At 32.7% G+C, this 19,947-nt stretch overlaps 1 protein-coding gene across 1 annotated transcript in view; it reads left to right on the forward strand.

Annotated features, from left to right (window-relative positions):
• Csmd3 (CUB and Sushi multiple domains 3) overlaps positions 1-19,947 on the forward strand; it is a 944,903-nt gene that overhangs the window by 647,173 nt on the left and 277,783 nt on the right. The window contains exons 23-24 of the mRNA XM_075961035.1: positions 4,431-4,600; positions 13,277-13,433. Coding sequence (XP_075817150.1) covers positions 4,431-4,600; positions 13,277-13,433 — 327 coding nt within the window. The remainder of the gene's footprint in view (positions 1-4,430; positions 4,601-13,276; positions 13,434-19,947) is intronic.

Consider the following 19,947-nt stretch of genomic DNA (forward strand, 5'->3'; position numbering starts at 1 on the left):
ATTAGTTTTGAATACTATTTTGTTAGATATTAGAATGTCTACTCCAGCTTATTTCCTAGGTATATTTTTTGGAAAATCATTTTTCCAACCTTTACTCTGAGGTAATATTTATTTTTGATATGGAGGTGTGTTTCTTGTATGCCACAAAAGGATAGATTTTTTTTCACATTTATTCTGTTAGTCTGAGTCTTTTTATTGGAGAATTGTGTCCATTAATGTTGAGAAATATCAATGACCAATAATTATTATTTTGGTGGTGATGGAGATGGTGTGTGTGTGTGTGTGTACCTCTTTCTTTTGGTTTTGCTAATATGTGTTTTTTTTTCTATATTTCTATGGGTGTAGTTAGCCTCCTTTGGATAGAGTTTCTTTCTAGTGTTTTCTGTGGGGAAGGATTTGTAGATGGAAATGTTTAAATTTGACTTTATCATGGAATATCTTGCTTTCTCCATCTACAGTGATTGAAATTTTTAATGGGAATCGTAGTCTGGGCTGTCATTTGTGGTCTCTTACAGTCTGTAGGACAGTCAAGTGTCTAAGCATTTCTTATTTTTAGAGTCTCCATCGAGAAATTGGGTTTAATTCTAATAGGTCTAACTTATATGTTACTGGCTTCTTTTCCTTTGCAGCTTTCTAATATTCATTTCTTTTTATTCTGTATGTTTCTGGTTTAGGTTATTGTGTGGCCAGGGGACTTTTAAGCCTTTTCCTCCTATTGGTGGCTCCATCCAGTCCTTATTTGTTGGTCTGTGCCTAGTTCTAATTTTAATGCATTGTGTTATGTAGGGTTCGGTTGATATCTCTGGGAGTACTGCTCTTCTCTTCTTTCTTTCTTTCTTTCTTTCTTTCTTTCTTTCTTTCTTTCTTTCTTTCTTTCTCTCATTCTCTCACTCTCTTTCTCTCTCTCTCTCTCTCTCTCTCTCTCTCTCTCTCTCTCTCTCTCTCTCCCTCCCTCCCTTCCTTCCTTCCTTGCTTTTTTATTTGTTTTTGTTTTGTTTTAAATTTTCAAGACAAGATTTCTCTGTATAACAGTTCAGGCTATCCTGGAACTCACTTTTGTAGACCAGCCAAACTTTGAACTCACAGAGATCCTTCTACCTCTGCCTTCCAGGTGCTGGGATTAAAGGTGTGCACAATACCATCCAACTGGCTTGTTCTTTTCTAAAAACAAAACAAGACAGAGAAGCAGTGGGGCTGGGAGAGATGGGAGGGGTGGGTGACTGCAAGGAGCGAAAACTGCTATTTAGTTGTAATGCATAAGAGAAGAATAAATTAAAAGAAAAAAAACACAAATTCTCATAGAATAATAGAAATTGTTTTTTACACTCCTTAATAGTTGATGAAAGTTTTTGTCCCACCCAGTCCCTCAACCATTCAGTCCCAAAGAAACACATAGAGGCTTATATTAATTATAAAATCTTTGGCCTATTAGTTCAGGCTTATTTCTAACTAGCTCTTACAACTTAAATTAACCCATAATTCTTATCTATGTTTAGCCATGTGGCTGGTACCTTTTCTCAGTGAGGCATTTTCACCTAGCTTCCTCTGTGTCTGGTGGTGACTGGGTCTATCCTTTCCTTATCCCAGAATTGTCTTAGTCTGGTTGTCCCATCTATACTTCCTGCCTGGTTACTTCTTAATTAGCATTTTATTAAATCAATACAAGTAAGAATTTTTTACAGTGTACAAAACTGTTATCACACAGCACTGATATACTGTTAAAAGAAGTTACACACATAACAGTTTCAAATGTACAATTTGCATTATTTTCCATTAGCCCTACCATTGTCTACACAACAATAGAAAACTAAATATCTAAATGAAGAAATACAATTCTCAGATTATCATTAAATACATAATATGTGTTTATACCCTCTAAATTCATTTAATAATCAAAGTATTAAAGAATTTGAGAGAAATTTTGTAATTGTCTAAAAATTGAACAAATACAGTATTAGTGCAGATGTATCTATCTAGAAAGCCTATTAAAATATTCTTTAAAAATTATCAATGCATTAATGTATTACAATTCATAGGAGCCTCATAAAATAATTAGTTTCTGAGAAATTGTTGTGTATCTTGAAACAAATGATTACCATAAAAGACAAAAATTTTAAAAAAATAACTTTTTTGAACACAAACTTTTTTTCCTATTTTGCAACTGAATTCCCAAAAATCCTTTGCTGGTTTAGGCAAAAAATATGAAACTGTGTATTTAAAATAGATAGCGCCCAGATTTTTCTACCAGAGTAATGGAGATTAATGATGCAAGGGCTTCCCTGCTTTTTTGTAAGCAAAAAAATTGATATTCTATGGGATTTGCTGCTTAGTGAGCTTATCACTGTAGCAGTCACCCTTGTCACCAGACGTCTGCACATATCTCTCTTCTGCACCAGTCCAGCTGCAGCTATATTTATCAATGTGCTAGATTTTTGTTGTGCAAGTCAAATGCATTTGTAAGTATACTAAAGTGAAATGTGTTATATAAATAGAGATTTTTTTCTACAGAAATCATCAACAAATCATGTTTAGGCTAGAAGATGTATCGATAATTTGTATAGTTTATAAAGGTCAAGAAAAGTCCATTTTTTTCTAAAATCATTTCCATAATATTCAAAAAATCATGTCTTTTTGCTATTTTTAATTTATGGAATTTAAATTGACAACCTTAAATTGAGATTAAATAAAGGAAATGTTAGAGTTTATTCTTCATTAACATTGGAAAGGATGCTGGCTTTTAAAAAATAAATATGCTTTAATCTTTGGGATAGTTCTTCAATTCAGTGCAAGAAAAGTATGGCAGGGTTCATTTTCTAATATATGTGGTATAAAGCCAAATATACTTTATATACACAAATTGTTCATAATGATTAGTTTCTTGGGATTTTGTGTGCCTACAAAGGACTAAATTTTTAGTATTATATAGATATACGTTTATGTATAATATGGACAAAAACACACATACACACACACACAAACACAGGCAGACTTTAGGTCTCCACAAGGACACAAATCTTCTAATAAGGTAGAGCATGAGATGAAGCACATTGAAACGGTCGAGAAATCTTCTCTATGAGGATGCACGTCTGTATGTGGTGCTCACCTAATGCATGCTCTCCTTAGCTCAGAGTGGCCTGACTCCAATACTACTTGGAACACTAGAATTAAGCAAGAGTTAACTCAGGGAGACAAAATATCTTGCCACATCACAACCATGTTGTTTTAAAGTTTTGTTGTGTTATCTCTTCATTTGTAAGCTCATTGGGCTACTATGGATGCATACGATATTATTGAAATAAATGTCATTGCAAACAATATAGGAAATAGCTTTTCTTTGTCTCCAACTTCAAGCACATTGTAAAAACGCTGTGATGTAGCCTCTCCTCCTGGCCAGTTATTGTAAACACTCAGCATTTATTTTTATTGTTTCACACTTGTTACTTTTATTCTGCTTCTTCTGGACAGTTTCAGTTCTTCATTTGTGTGTTTTTCTCTTGTTTTTTTTTTTCATGTTTAAGCATTTAAAAGTAAAGCATTTGATTGTCTTTCATCTTGTTGTCTTCATCTTATACTGTTCCCAGAAATTATTATTTTAAATTCTTATTCCTGACAATTATGGCTTGCTTGTTTGATTTTAGTTAATTGTGAACATTCAAATCAACCCTAAGGTATGATAGTGAAGTCAGCAACTAAATAAGGTAGAAAACCCAAGACAAAGATTTCTAAAGTGTATTTTAAAAGTACAGACTTGTTCAATTCTGTAATATTGCTGCAAGTCCTCTAGTTTAATATAGTAAGAAATCTTGTTCCATTTCCTCAAATTTGGCATGTAGAGTATACACCACGTAACCCAGAGGATCAGCAATTCTCTATAATGTATTGTGGAAATGCCTTACACTAAGAAAAGTTGTATGGTTCAAGCTCTACTAAATATCTCTTATTATGCATTTCTAGACAACTATTGTGTAACTATTAAAAATGTAGTCTTGTCATTGAATTACTTGAAAGGAAGGAATGTTGATTATTGGAAGGAGACAATCATTTAAAAACTTTTAAAGGCAAATTAAAGAAGATAAAATTGAATTCCGAAACAGAAATTATTTTAATGCATTTATAAGAAATGCGCAAATGGAAGTGACCTACTGAAGAAATTTGCATTTTACTATTATGTGTACTATTTGGTGATACTATTTGGTGACAGCTGCTATAAATTCCCACACATAGATGTATCATCTTCAGGGCACCAGTTCCTTCTTCCCCTCCATCATTTGAGAGACACGTAGGTCCTCTTGAGCACAAAATTTTTCTGCACATAACCTCCTATTAGGATCTGGGTAAAACACAAAGCATTTACACTCCATAAACAGAATTATTTGGAAAACCTAATGCCTTCTATTAAACAGTGCTTCAATATTCTGTTTTACCTGCAGCGGAATGCGGTGCATCTGCAACAAATAATGAAGGAATTCTGCTTTCCCCAAATTACCCACTCAACTATGAGAACAACCATGAATGCATTTACAGTCTCCAGGTTCAAGCAGGAAAGGGCATCAATATTTCAGCCAGAACCTTTCACTTGGCACAAGGAGATGTTCTGAAGGTAAGTGGACGAATGTGCTGCCCTTTGACCACTTTTTATGCTTATCTAAAAATGTTTACATTCATTTGTACACTTAATAAAATGTAAATTCATTCAACCTTTCATGAATACCAGTCCTATTGTTACTTTAATTGAAGCGATATTTGCCTCCAGAGATTTTTTTGTGGTAAGAAATCATAAATGTTATGATATTTAAATATTTGTTTCACTATAATAAAAACAAGGAAACTTTATTGCAAAGTATCACATTCAATCAATATTACATATTTTTTTTAAAAACTAACACATGAATGACCACTTCATTAGGAAAAATCAAAATAGTAACTTGATTTATATGACAAGATCAGCTATTTTTGAAAATGATGGCTTTGATACCTATTCTTTATTTGTATGTAAAGAACTTCCTAAATAATAATACAAATCACTTTTGTGTATATATAAACTGAAAAAAATCAGTGTTCTATTTAGAAAACAATACTTAAATCATAATATTTGGTGTTAAATTGTTTGCATAAAAATACTGAAATAGTGAAATATCCTGTTACAGAATATATTTATAATACATGTTTTCCAAGTGAATGTTTAAATTGTTACTGATTTGCTTTTTGTAATACAAATGTTTTGCCATATATGGATTATAACAATATATACTATGTCTGCAAAATTAAATTGAAACAGCTGAAAAATATTCATATTTTTATCCTCAACATTTTTTAAGCAATACAGGTATTTGAAAATATTTCCATTTTTACAATTTTGAAGCAAAACTACATTTCCCACAATGAAAGCAGGAGAAGGATTTGCTAAACCTATGAATATTAACTTATTGGTCACTTCTTTTATAAAAACTATTTCCTTTATTAATATTGGGTAATTTCCAATGTGTAAGATGTATATAGATTTATGAGAAAAGCTTTGAAGTTCAATAATATATCTAATACTTAGTTTAATTAGGGCTAATAAATGCACTCCTGTTTTGTGTATGCCAGAAATTCACTGTCTCCAACCTTCCAGCTCCAATTCATTGTTCAGATTTTCCTGTTTAAATGATTTACATTTCCTGGCAGGCAGGATAGCTCAAATTACTATCAGCACTCATGAGGACATCAGTCAGATTCTCAGCACCTCAAATAAATAAATAATACTTGCATTCTGCGTTTGCAGGTGATTATTGTAGGCTAAGAGTGAAATATATTAATGCAGAAATGAGGTAGTACTCCATTGTGTAAATATACTACATTTTCCTTATCCATTCTTCAGTTGATGGGACATTTAGATTGTTTCCAGGTTTTGGCTATGACAAACAATGCTGCTATGAACATAGCTGACCACACTTTCTAAATATTACCCCAGACACTGAGAAAAACAATTAATAAATGGGACCTCCTGAAACTGAAAAGCTTCTATAAAGCAAAAGACACGGTCAACAAGACAAAATGACAGCCTACAGAATGGAAAAAGATCTTCACAAACTCCACATCACACAGTGGTCTGATCTCCAAAATATACAAAGAACTCAAGAAATGTTGGTCATCAAAGAACAAATATGCCAATAAATCTTTTAAGGTCAATGGCTGTATCTTCTTCAATCACTTTGATATTATTTGTTTTTACAAATCATTTTTATCTTTTGAGAATTTCCGGAAAAGTATTTTGATCATATTTGCTTCCTCTCTTTAATTTTTGCCCAGTCCATTCTGTGGGGAAGGGTTGAGGCAGGGTTTCTCAGTATAGTGCTGGTTGTCCTGGAGCTCACTCTGTAGTTCAGGCTGGAGTCAAATTCAGAGATCCCTTCTCTGCTTCCAGAGCACTGGGATTAAAGGCGTAAACTCCCACTGCCCGGGCAACCATGAAATTACCTCACCACTACTGCTATTCCTCAGAGACTCCAGCATGGATAAGACTAGTGATAACATTTTCCCCTAGCAGCTTGCAGAGAATCCTTTCAGTACGATGATAACTAACTAGGGAGTAGATAGAAAAGATTTTTGACTTAGTAATGTCTTATAGAAAATGTATATGGTGTCTTCCGTAACAGGATCTTACCAATAAGCTCTGACAGGTGAGCAAGAGCAATGACAATACCCTGTATTGCTCCAGGATGTCTCTGAAATACCTTTGACCAGTTGACATCTCGCAAACCTGGCAGTGGACTTTTTTAATTAGACTGGTTACAACTTAAAGAGTAACATTATTCTCTATGAAGAGTAGCTCAGGTTTGCTAGAATGAGGGAGGGGAAGTTAGAGCAAAGAACAGATTGAGGAAACCAATAACTAATACCAGGATATCTGAAAAAAAAACACAGAAAACATACTATTATGTTTCATATAAATTTCATGAAATTATGTACATTGTATAATTACATATATCGTATTCATATTGCATGTACACAAATTGCATATAGTATGTACTATATATGTATGTATATACATGGTTATATACACAGACACAAACATACATTAATTTATTTATTTAGACAATCTCTCTCTCTAATTGACCCTTTAGATCAGCTATTAGTAGACTGTCTAGGCAAGAAGCTACAAGCTTTAATTTTTTTCACCACATCCTAGCACTGGGGATTAAGGTGTATGACCATCCTAGGTCCTCGTTCTTAAATGACAAATATCTTAGCAACAACTGACATCTCTTCAACCCTTATTATGAACATCATTTTAGATATAAGTAGAACAGTTATCTACTGCCTTTATTACCAATACTGTATGGTTTTCAAATTCTAATTATTTTATGAATGAGCGTTGGGGAGTATCATGAGGACTTCCTGTAAAATATACAGATGATTATTAAATATAGTTATTAATTAAATGTATCTATAAAATTGCATTACAAATAAGATTGTGATAAAATTACAATTTAAAACTTACGGTTAACTTATTTTTAAAAGAAAAATGATAAATATAATATGTACTTCCCTAATAACGACTAGTGTTCTTAAAGTATTGCATAAAAATTTGAAGAGTATTCCTTGAGAACAAGCTTCTTAAAGAAGTCTTGACAAGACTGGCAAAAATTCATGTGGATTCATGCAAGCTGAAGTTTCACACTGAAAGGAATTCATTCACTGGTACTTTGTGAAAATGTAGATTTGAGATAACTTCTAAATTTCTCATTAAGGTTAGATTCAACCAAAATGATGTTGAGAGTCCCTTTGTCTCAATCAAAAGAAGAGACCTGGTCTTAACGAATCATTATTTCGGTTATTTTGACCAATCTGATCTGAATCTTCTTAGTTTTCATTTCTTCCAATATATATTGCTTTCAATAGACCTACTCTACTTCTTGGAACAGAGTGTTCCTGAGACTAGCATAGAAATGGAACACTGTTATGACTGGTAAAATAAACCCTTAAGATAATTTGCCCTTGACAAGGTTATTGTGCTTACAATCTCATAGCAAACATTCTCTGTAATAGTGTCTTTTCCCAAAACCATATTCAAATGACACCACTTTGATATTGGCCATAGAACAGTAATTTTACAGAAAATTGCATGCATTACCCACCACAAAGTCTGGCCACGCTTGTTGTTTCCTTAATCAAGCAGCCTTGACTGTTGATGAATAGACTGTATCTCGGGCATGATATCATAAATAGCTTCACATGTCTCGGAAATATCTTTACTTGTTTCAAGACTGCACTAAGTTTGGTAATATCATTCCTTATTTTTCTTATCAAATAATAAGGTTTCAATAAAACCATGTTCTATTTTTAACACTGTCCTCTTGTTAGAAATATATAATAGATATATCACTCATATATATTAGAGAATATTATATATATGTATGTATATATAAATATTTCCTAACTGTGACTAATTTTCAGTTGTAATCAAAATTTACTTGTAGAAAGATTTGTCAAAAACAATAAAAGTGTTCTAGAAGAATAAATGTTGCATGTAATTTGTACTAATGAATATTGCATATTTTATTACTTTTGCAAAGTGTATGCTATAATCCTGTGAAATCAGATATAAGAAATGAGAGCCCAGCACCAAATTGGAAAAAATACTGGTAGCCTTATTTGGTTGTTTGTTTTTATGGAAGAGATGAGGGGTCCGGAGTGTCCTTATGTTTGCCTAGACTTGCTTTGAATATTTGAATTCAAATGTTCCCTCCTGTGTCCAACCACCTGAAAAACTTGAACTACAAGCATGTCCCATCACTCCTAGATAACATCTGGTTTTGTAAATAAAATATTATTGGAAAAAAGCCATGTTCACTTATTTTCATATTACCTGCCTTTTTTGCTGCAAAAAGAAGACCAAACAAGAGGTACTAAGGACACTAAGGACCCAACAGGCCTTAAATATTTATCTACCCCTCTCCTAAAAAGTTTGTCAGACTTTTTAAAATGACAGGAATCACTTTTAAATAATTAAATTTCATACCTGGATATTCAAATTTCATGTTATAAAGTTCTTAGGCCATTTTCTTTCTACCATCTGATTCTATATTGCTAAATCAACAGTGACTTGAGGGGTTTTGTGACTGCTCATTACTCTCAGTTGAAGCTAAGATCATTTTCCCCAAAAATGTTCTTTTTCAAATATAACATTGTAAAATATGTTTTGAAAAAAAGTGTCATAAAGTTTTTATGCTTAAAGGAAGCTATGTTTCTTGCTTAAAATTTAGAAAAACTAGTATATATATAGTTAATACTAATAAAACATATTTCTGTATCGTGACAGCCAATAATGGGCTAAATTTTAATAAAGTTCTTCATTCTAAAATGATGTCTTAGGATTTTTATAAAGTTATGTACATCTGTAACACAGAGTTGAAGTTGTGGTGGGTTACTTGGTTATCAATTATGTACAAAAATAATGAAAATATACAAAGTAAAGGCTGGCGCTGTCTATTATTCTATTATTAAGTCTTTTTTTTTCAGTACTAGTGCAACCTTAGGAAACAGTACTAGGGCAATTTGAGAATGAATTGAAAGCAAATCTCAAGAAATATTTTTTTTTATTTCTTCATTTAAGACTATTAGTTGTTTTATTTGGTTTATTGGCTTTACTTTTTGAAAGAGGGTCATAGAGCCCAGCCTGCCTTAAACTTCTGATCGTTTTATCCCCACTGCCCAAGTGTAATTGTTCAGTTTTTATTTCCTATTTATTTGGAACATCTGACAAATTGAGAGTTCAGACACATGACCAAGATTTAATTTAATCTAAAAAAAATCTTTATATTTAAAACAGTATCTTTGGTAACAATTAAATTATACATTGCTTAGAAGCAGGGGTTATTAATGGAAAATATCTGTGACTACCTTAACAGTATTTTCACAAATAAAATCCACAGAACTACTGAGCAAGATAGTTTGATTGTGAATACGTAGTAGTAAACAACGGACTTAAAGCTATGTAGTTCATAGCATCATTAAAGTAATACATTCAGAAGAAGACAAAATGTTGAACACTGAAAACTCACAGAGATAGTTATGTTTTACAGTAAGCACTATGTCTTTAGTCCTGGTGATTAGTGTCCTTAAGAAATGAAAAGTTGTGTTGTACAGAATCAAAAAACCAAACAAAATTAATTTCTGAATAAATTTCAATATTTGATTTAGTTTTGGTTAAGATAGATAAACTTCTGCTGAGAAGTATAATAGAAAATTATTTATATGAATTGGATTCTCCTGGGGAGGGTCCAAATTGTCTCCTGATAATTTCATAATCTCTGTCCACACAGCCTTCCATATAATACTAATGAACTGTAGGAAAATACATGCTTTTTGTTACTGACAGAAATAGAAACCACTGTTACTTATTCACAGTTATTCAGCCCTGCTGAGTTGAGTTTTCATATCTTCTTCCTCATTTTCTCTTTCTTATTCCTTATGTCCCCTTCTGTGGAATTTAAAATGTAAATAAACCTTAAGAGCGGACAGGGGGCATGGAAGGTTATAGAGTGCATTCGTCACAGATGCAGAGAGCAGAAAGGTCCTTCCTACAGCAGAATTCTGAATTTCTGTGTAGGAAAACCTTAGGTTAATGTGGTTAAAAAAGAATTTCTTATGGATCCAGTCAATTTTGAAAAGCTCCATTTGTAAAGGATGTAAATTAAAACTTGCCTTTGTTTTCTTTACAGTCTTCAAGGTTAGGTTAGCAGCAAGAATATTTAAAACCTAAAAATGGGTTAATGATGCATACATTTATTCCAGTGCTCAATAGGCAAGGGCAGACCTAATCTCCACAGCGATTTTCCAGGTAGCCACCCTTTCAACAAAACAAACAAACAAACAAAAACAAAATACACAACAAAACTTAAATAATTTAAAAATTAAAACTTCAGGAAGCTAGAAATAAATAAATTTGTTCTTCAATAAATTCAGTAGCTGAGATAAAGACCAGGCTTTAGTTAACACAGTTAACCTGTTTAAAGTTGAAGAACTACATTAAAGAGACTAGTTAAATTTGAAGATAATTTTCCAATTAGTGAGGAATCTTTTGAGTATAAATGGTGTAACCTCTTTGTCAGAAAAGGGCTTTTAATAGTTTCACCAATGATTTTAAATTTCAAAATGTCAGTAAAAATATGAAAAGACCCTAGTCACTGCAGACAACCTAGTTGTTAGTAACAGAGTTTCATTGGAAGATGGAGCACAATACAAAGGAAAGATGCAGCCACAAGTCCTATAAGAAAAAATGAAGAGTGTGAAAAGTGAAACATTCCAGGTCGAGGAAAAAAAAACTGAAAATTTAAATTTAAAGAACCCAAATCTTCCGAGCCCCTTTAAGGTATGAAGCAAGTCTTGAGTCTGCAGATTACCAAGGTGCTGTAAACAAGGCCACACTGAGACTGCCAAACCAGACCACTCCATGGGCTGACAGATTTTTCCTTCTGGACCTCAGGCTGCTGAGGCTCTCTCCTGAGGGATGGAGAGAGCAACAACATGGAAGGAAAACTGGCAAACTTCAATTGACAGCAGGACGGGTCTTTAAACTGATTCAGGTGGTTCATATTGACTGAGAACTAGATGCCCTTGCCCAGAGTAGTTGAATTTGGGTCTAATTAAAGGATGTTCTTAATAAATAAAAACTGCCTTAGGAGATGTGCTTCTCTGATAAATAGAAAGCTACCTTTAGACCTGTTTATGCAAAAACATTCCTTTTGTTTACCCAACCGAAATCCTTCATTTATCACTGTCACCTACCCTAATATTTGTGCTTGACCTAAAACTCAAACTATTTTTACTGAATCAGATAAACAAAGAAAACTTTACTTTTTAGTATTACCATAACCTTAATTTTAAAACCTAGTAAATGATAAGTATCAAATTAAAATTGTGTATTTTTGAAATTATATGATATATTACAAAGGGGTAATAATAAATATTCTATTGCTATGATTATAAACTGTGACCAAAGCAAATTATAGAAGAGTCTATTTGGCACATACTTCCTAAGGATAAGTTATGGAAGGGGGCATGACAGTAGGCAGACGTGACATTGGAGCAGTGTCTGGTAGCTCATACCATGAGACCTTGAGACAGAATCGTGAGTCACAGAGATGAGGTAGGGAAACTCTGAACACTGTGAGTCATTTTAAAACTCAAAGTCCACCCCCATGACATAAATACTACAAAAAGGACACACCTACAAATTCTTCCCCCAACAGTTCTACCAGTATTGGCCATTCTCATCGGAACTATCACATAACGTTATTTCTTAAATCCAGCATAGCACAAGACAATACACCATACAGATAGACACATCTAATAAAATATCACATTGTGATCATATTTTCATAATCTTAGCTCAGAGAAAAGCAAAGAGGAATGTAATATGGTAAACCTTCAAGAGCATGAAGGAAGAATGTGAAACTTATCAATTTTGTCACAAATCTATCTTGTTTACTTAATATTCATAATCACTAAGGACACTTTCAAATTTTTATCTTTATTTTATTCTTTTATGCTACTTTTACATTTTTGATTAAGACTAATACAGAAATATTATATGTAAATATTCTACCTATGAACTATATGCCCTTTGTTTGATGTATTTTTTTTTCCACACAGGGTTTCTCTATATAACCCTGGGTGTCCTAGAACTACCAGAACTAGCTAGGTAGACCAGACTAGCCTACAACTCAAAAAGTTTCTTGCCTCTTCTCCAGGGTAGTCAGATAAAAAGTGTGTGCCATCATTGGCTTAATATTTTTAAAATCTCAAAAGTGAAACAAATCAACAAAAAGAATAAAATTGCAAAAACTGTGCTGAAGTAATTATACTTTTACTAGTTTTGTGCTAAGAAAAGTGTGTTTGATTAACTGAGAAAGTAGCAAAACAAAAAAACAAAAAAATAAACAAAATGACTATGAACCAACTCTGTAAACTACTTTTAAATTAGGTGCTTTAAACCTTAAATTATATGTCATTTAATGTGTTGCTATCTTAGAAACCAATTTACAGAGTAGTTTAAGCGTTTCTTGGAGTTTCTTAGAGTTTGCTAATTTTTTAACTTAAGAATTATACAAAAAAAAAAGAATTATCCATGTGTATTCTAAATTTCTGATTTTTGAAACTCGTTTCTTTGGTTGTTCTCCACTAATATCCAGGTAGAGACAATGCAGATAGTCCCTGCTCTTCATAGATATACATACATACTTGGGAATTGGGCACTTTGACCACATTAGTATTTTAATTTATCTTGCAGATTTATGATGGAAAGGACAAAACAACACATCTCTTGGGTGCCTTTACGGGTGCATCTATGAGAGGACTGACACTCAGTAGCACATCGAATCAGCTTTGGCTAGAGTTTAACTCTGACTCTGAAGGGACAGATGAAGGCTTCCAACTTGTCTACACCAGTAAGTATTTTTTTAAAAATAAATTGTCAACACTTATATTTATTCCTAATTGTTACTTCTGGGGTTAACAATATCAATAATTCTGTATTTCTACATGAAATTTAACATAGTTTTATTCTGTATGAAAATAACTTTGTTACTATTCTCCATCTATATCTTTTTATCTATCTATTTGTGTATAGTTCATTTTTTGATGTGGGATGTCTTTCTGTATATGTGCTGTTTTTACTAGATAGTGAATAAAGCTGTTTCAGCCAATGGGTTAGCAGAGTAAAGCCAGGTGGGAAATTTGAACAGAGATATATATAGAGAGAGTAGGTTGGGTCAAGGAGATGCCATGTAGCTGCCCAAGAAGAGATAACAAACTACCAGTCTCATGGTAAATATGAAATAATAGAAATGGGTAATTTAAGATATAAGAGCTAGCTAGAAATATACTTGAGCTGTTGGCCAAACAGTATTGTAATTAATACAGTCTGTGTGATTATTTGGGTCTGGATGGCCAGGAAACCAAGGAACAGTATCCACTTACAATTTTTCACCTATGTCACGTATATTCACTTAGACATTTTTTTCTTTCATCTTCCCTATGCCCACCCCCCACACACTCTTTTTAAGGAATGATCTAATTTCCCTGAGCATCAGTTGAACTATTGAACCACAAGATACATTTCAAACCTTTCCCCACTGATGTTTACTTATCCTAAACCTCTGTGTCAGAGATAGCGAATATATTAATGCTTTGAAAAATGTACAACTTCTATAATATTTGTCAATTGCTTTCTTTTAAAAATTCATTGCAAACAAATTTTGCATAGAACTACAAAACGATTTCTTTTTAATATATCATTGTGAATTTCAGTTGAATTATACCTTTTTACATCTACATGGGAAATTAAGATGTAGTCTGAATATTGACTTAATAAAACAGTTCGATACCTGAATAAGTTTCAAACAGGAAACATATTAAATATAAAAGAAAAAGGTGTTTAGAAGTGAGGCTGGAGAAATGGCTCACAGTTAAGAACACTTGCTCCTCTTACAAAGGACCCAGGTTTAATTCCCAACACCAACATTCTGGTTAACCACAATCTGTAACTACTGTTCCAGCGGATCTGATGCCTACTTCTGACCTCCTTGAAAACTGTACCACAGCATCGCATGCAGGCAAAACACCTATACAAATAATATAAAAATAAATAAATCCCTTAATTGTTTGGAAGAAATAAACAATTTGTGAATTTAAAAAAATGTACTTAAAGAGTTAAATATATAAGAAAAGTGGAAGACCTTGCTTTGATGATTAAATCTTTTTATCTAGTAATGTCTAAAACCAGTTTCACAGCCATTTGGTATGCATGTATCCTTTACAATTATTGCAAATTGTTTCTGAAGTGTAATGCAGTATTCACACAGAGATAATAAAAATAGGAGAAGGTAATGTGACTATCAAAGCTCTAGTGAGGCTTCATAAACATGGTAGTAATAAAGACATAGGTCATAATTCACAGAAATAATGGTATGATATATTCCTAGCAAAGGTAATAGGATACAAAAACATTACTAGAAGAACATCGCAAAATTATTCAAGCAGACATTACACCCGGATTATTCTCAGATGCTCATTTCACCTCACTATTTGTCTTTGAGCAGAAAAAGAGCATGTTGATACCTTTATCTGTTAATAGTCACTTTCTATCCCATTATTGGTTTTGTTTATTTAGGGCTACTACTTAGACTATTTGGATTTTAAGTATCATTATATTTGGCTAAGACAAATGATCAATATGTTTTTAAAGGACACACAATGCATTTTACTTCACCTGTTCAAATAATAAATTCACACTCACTTAAACTAGCAAATCAACTTTTAACTTCAAGTAATGGAAAACTAATTCTGGTTTAAACTAAAAAGCTAGGGTTTCTTTATATCATATAAAAATGCAAGAAGAACGAGATCTACATTGAAGTGTTCAACATGATCAACCACAATTTTTGTTTCATCCTAACCAATGCATATCATCTTTGGAGACTCATTTGTGTCTTCCAATATGTTGTTACAAGGTCACAGTATAGCTACCACTTGGACCTCCTCAAGGTTGGAGGACATGAGAAGCAGCATTAGTAGTCACATATGATGCTTTTACTAGAATTGAAACTTCCTTGGGAGGCCTGGAAGAAATTTGTCTACCTTTAATCTCAAAATCAAAATTTTAATAATTTATTATTAAATAATTATGAATTAGCCTCACACCATCATAGTATGCCAGAATTAAAATTGACCTTCATTAGTAAGGGAGAACATAAATATATAATATAATGTGCAGCAATCATAGATAATTCTTTTTAAAAAGTAAAAAAAAAGGAAATCAAGGATTTCTGGGATTCCTAAGTGCCTAGAATGAAAGATTTTGGCACAGCCATTAATAGTTTTTAATATACAATATTAAAATGGCAGTGAAATTGTCTTACTAATTTAAAGCTATAAATAAATTATATATACATACATACATACACATGTAGTGAGAATTCTTCATGACACATGAGATTTTTGGAAGAATGCACCATTCCATGGCTGTATCTGCTTATTCTTCATGTCTTAGAATGGTCAAAAATTGGTCATTTATTTTGGGAGACTCTCTTTCTCCAGTAAGTTTTTCTATCAACTGTACTTTGCTTCTTGAATGCAAAAGCATTCATGTATCAAACTCGGTGCAGCCAGAATTACCATTAGCAAGTTCAATCACTATTCCATTCCTCCTGTTTCCAGAATCTACCTTTTTCATTGTATTACCTTCTCTTCAAAGTAATGACTGCCAATTACTCTTGTTCTTCCTCAGTAAGAACCTCTTTCTCTAATTTAGTAGTTCTCAAACTCCTCACACTGTGACCTTTTAATAGAGTTCTTCATGTTATAGCGACCCCAAGCATAATTTTGTTACTACTTCATAATTGTAATTTTATTGTTGTTATAATGTAAATATCTGATGTGCAGAACTTATATTTGACCCTGTGGAGGGCTGTGAGCCACATGCTGAGATACAATGCTCTAAATGAAGGTTGAGAAGCGAAGAGGCAAACTGGCAGGTGTTTCAGACAAAACAGTTCAATGGTTGGCATGTCTCTCGGGAGAAATCTATGAAGGCATAGCTGAGTTTCATATAGTGTGTACAGATATGGTTCAGGAGAAGTACCATTTCTTTCTAAAGTTTAAAGATTAGACCAGAAGGTAAGGTCATTAATTTCTTCTCAAGGAGAAACATTAGTCACTTAGGGCTTGAGAAGTTGAATTCTTTCTTCGTTTTGCAAAGTATTATCAGACATCAACTTGGTTCTAGTTAGTATCATCATGTTTGATGAACTCGTCTAACTTCCATCCTTAAAAGTAAGCTTCATTAAAAAGTCTTTTAGGTCTTTCATTCGTAGTTATTTTTATTCAGTAAAAATGACACATGTGCTTTTTCTAATAATGATTCATAGCATTTTGGTGGATTGTATTTTTGTCAAGAACTGACTTGGTAGATGTCCAGTGTTTACAGTCATTAAATGATACGACTCGGTTAAATGATCTTTTGCCATTTCCTCTTCTCATTTTATTTGCTAAAAATTCTACTGCAGAAATGTTTATTATCCCAAGGGAAAACTTCAAATATATTTGGATTCACTTAGCCTTCCAGTTTTGTTGCTTGAAATGATTCAATAATGCCCAGAAAACATAACCATTCCAAATGTCAGGTTCTCATTAGAGACAGGCAAGGGCTAATTTTTAATGCCTTTGCTTGTATACTAGCTTTATGAATGTACTACAAATTATTCTATTTAGATTCTGTAATTTAGTTACAAACATGTTATTGGCGATGCTAACCATGAAAAATAATCAGATGACCTATCAACTTTAACTTTATTCTTAGTGCATAATTTACTTAATGCAAATGTGAGTAGAAAATAAGTAAATTACCTAGAAGAGCAAGAACGTTCCATACGGTTACATGTCCTCAAAACCACTGAGCAGGCACATTTGGCATTTCCTTCATTCTTTAAATGCTGAAATTAAGCAGGCAATGAAGGAAGTACTGACTAAAGGTGTATTATATAATACAAAGTTCTCCAAGAGAGATTTCAAAGAAATATCTCTTGTTTGTAATTAGCATAAAACACAATATAGTTTTTTTTGGCTAGAGTAAAAAAGGAGTGATTACTATTTCCACAATTTGATATTACAAAAGCTTTGTATGTTAACTTTAAATACCTAGCAATCTGTACATTGTATAAACTTAATTTCTGACATGTTTGAGATCTACCAATAAGTAGAATTTAGAATAGTTTAGAAGAACATTCTATCCAAGAAGAGCTGCTTTTAGGGAATAGAAATGAAAATTAAAAGAAGATATTCAAGCGAAAATCTGTCAAGTCAATTATATCTTTCTCTTCTAAAAACTTTCTTGAAATTTAAAGGGAGCCTGGCAGCCACCTTTCCTAGAACTTCTTGCTAGCAAACAATGTCTTTGAGTTCTGCCAGTTAGCATCAATCCTTGGAAAAGTGAGAAATTTGATCAATGAAGTTATTATTCCAACAATAATTTATAAGCCCAAATGTGATGATGGCAGGCAGCTCTCTATTTCACATGTCCTGAACTCCCAACTTGTTAAAAGGCAGGAATTACTTTTCACCTTGTACTGCCTTCACTCTTCTTCACCATCCGATTGACTGACTCTTATCCACTCACTCACAACTACTGACTGACTCTAATTTTCTTGACCAGGTACTATTATTCAAAAGCCAACAACCACAAAATACTCTGGACTTAAAAATTCAATAAACAAGCCTGAGACATGTTAGAAGAAGTCATATGTGTATCAAAAAGAAAAAGTATACTGTCTGAAACCTGGCAAATAACAAATATATGGGCAAATGACATCATTACAGAGAAGGAAAATTAGATAAAAATAAACTTAAGAAATGAAAATTGTATTAGTACAGATTCACATAGTAGACAAAAATTTTAAAGCTGCAGAATAGTAAATGTTAAAAATAATTTCAAGATAGTGAAATGCAAATATGTTAGGAACTATCAATTGAAAAGGTCAGGTAGGAAAAGAATTTGGCAATATAAAGTTTAGTTTTTGAAGGTTGTGAGCATATCAATTATCTTTAGTGAAATACCCACATTCTGATGGTTAGAAAAATTAAAGTCAATGGATTTGAGAATGAGGCATGAAGCATTCACGATCTATGAGACACGCAGTTATCATTAAGAGCAGCTACTAGTATCATGCCTGGCAGACGAAAATTTAGGAAAGTCTCTCAGTAACTAGTTTTTAAAGAAGAACTTTCTGGGTAGAAATTCAGACCATCATCAATAAAAAACATACCTCCTGAAATCAATTGAAAATGAAGAATTATAATAGGTTTTGTTTAAAAACTTGAGTAGATTTGAAGTTGTAAGGAAATCTGTGTTTGGTATTATTTTCAAGATATGACCATAGTCTCATGGACTATATAGTTTATTTAGGGATGAATGTACATGTTTCTTATTAGGTTACTGAGTGCTAAGATGGACTGTAATTTCATTGTCCAAAATTCTCTCCTTATTCCCCCTACATTCTTTATTATTACAGAACAAATACGGACATCACAACTCATGAGTATGAAGGTGAAATATTCCTCTTTGATTAATTGGGGGGGGGAACTTTACAATCTTCTTATTTGAATATGAACCACACTATAAATGGATTTATAGCTCAGTAGTAGAGTTATTGTTTGACATATTTTATATCCCTAGAACCATGAAAAATAAATTTCAAATTAAACATGAGAAAATTAAATATAAGATTTAAAAATTTGCATTTGTGAAATAAACAAATACATAAAACAATTCTATAACAGGGCAATGCTTCAGGTTCAATAGCCTAAATGGCAATTATAACAAATTATTAAATGTTTTATTTAATTTTTTTCTTATACTGTATTTTCTTATATTTTATTGCTGAGACATCATTTATCCACTCCTTTTGTTCCCTCAGCCCTCTCATCATCCCTTTCTTAATTCCTTTCAAATTTATGGCTTCTTTTTACAATAATTATTGTTGCATGCATATTTATATGTACATATGTATTCCTAAATATAACCTGCTCCATCTGTATACTGCTACTTATATGTGCATTTTCAGGGATGATTTCTCATCGTCTATAGTTCTTTGTGAAGGGTTGATGTCTTGTGATCTTTCCTCGGTCCATGTTGAAATTTCTGTCATTGCTTTCCGTGTTCAGCTCTCTTGTAGTCAATCATTTTGCTGAGACTTCCTAGGTGTAGAGTCCGACATCGTTAGGAGACACAAACTCCCAGATCCAGGATTTCTTACAATCTTCCACCTCCACTTCCACTTTATTCTCTGAGCCTCAGGTGTGGGGCGTGGCTTGTTGATGAATTCATTAGGACTAGGCTCCACAGCTTTGCATTCTGTATTGGTTCTGACCTTCTATGATGCCCCCCATCTGTTATAAAAAGAAGTT

The sequence above is a fragment of the Microtus pennsylvanicus genome, chromosome 2, assembly GCF_037038515.1.
Source record: "Microtus pennsylvanicus isolate mMicPen1 chromosome 2, mMicPen1.hap1, whole genome shotgun sequence".
Classification (NCBI taxonomy): Eukaryota; Metazoa; Chordata; class Mammalia; order Rodentia; family Cricetidae; genus Microtus; species Microtus pennsylvanicus.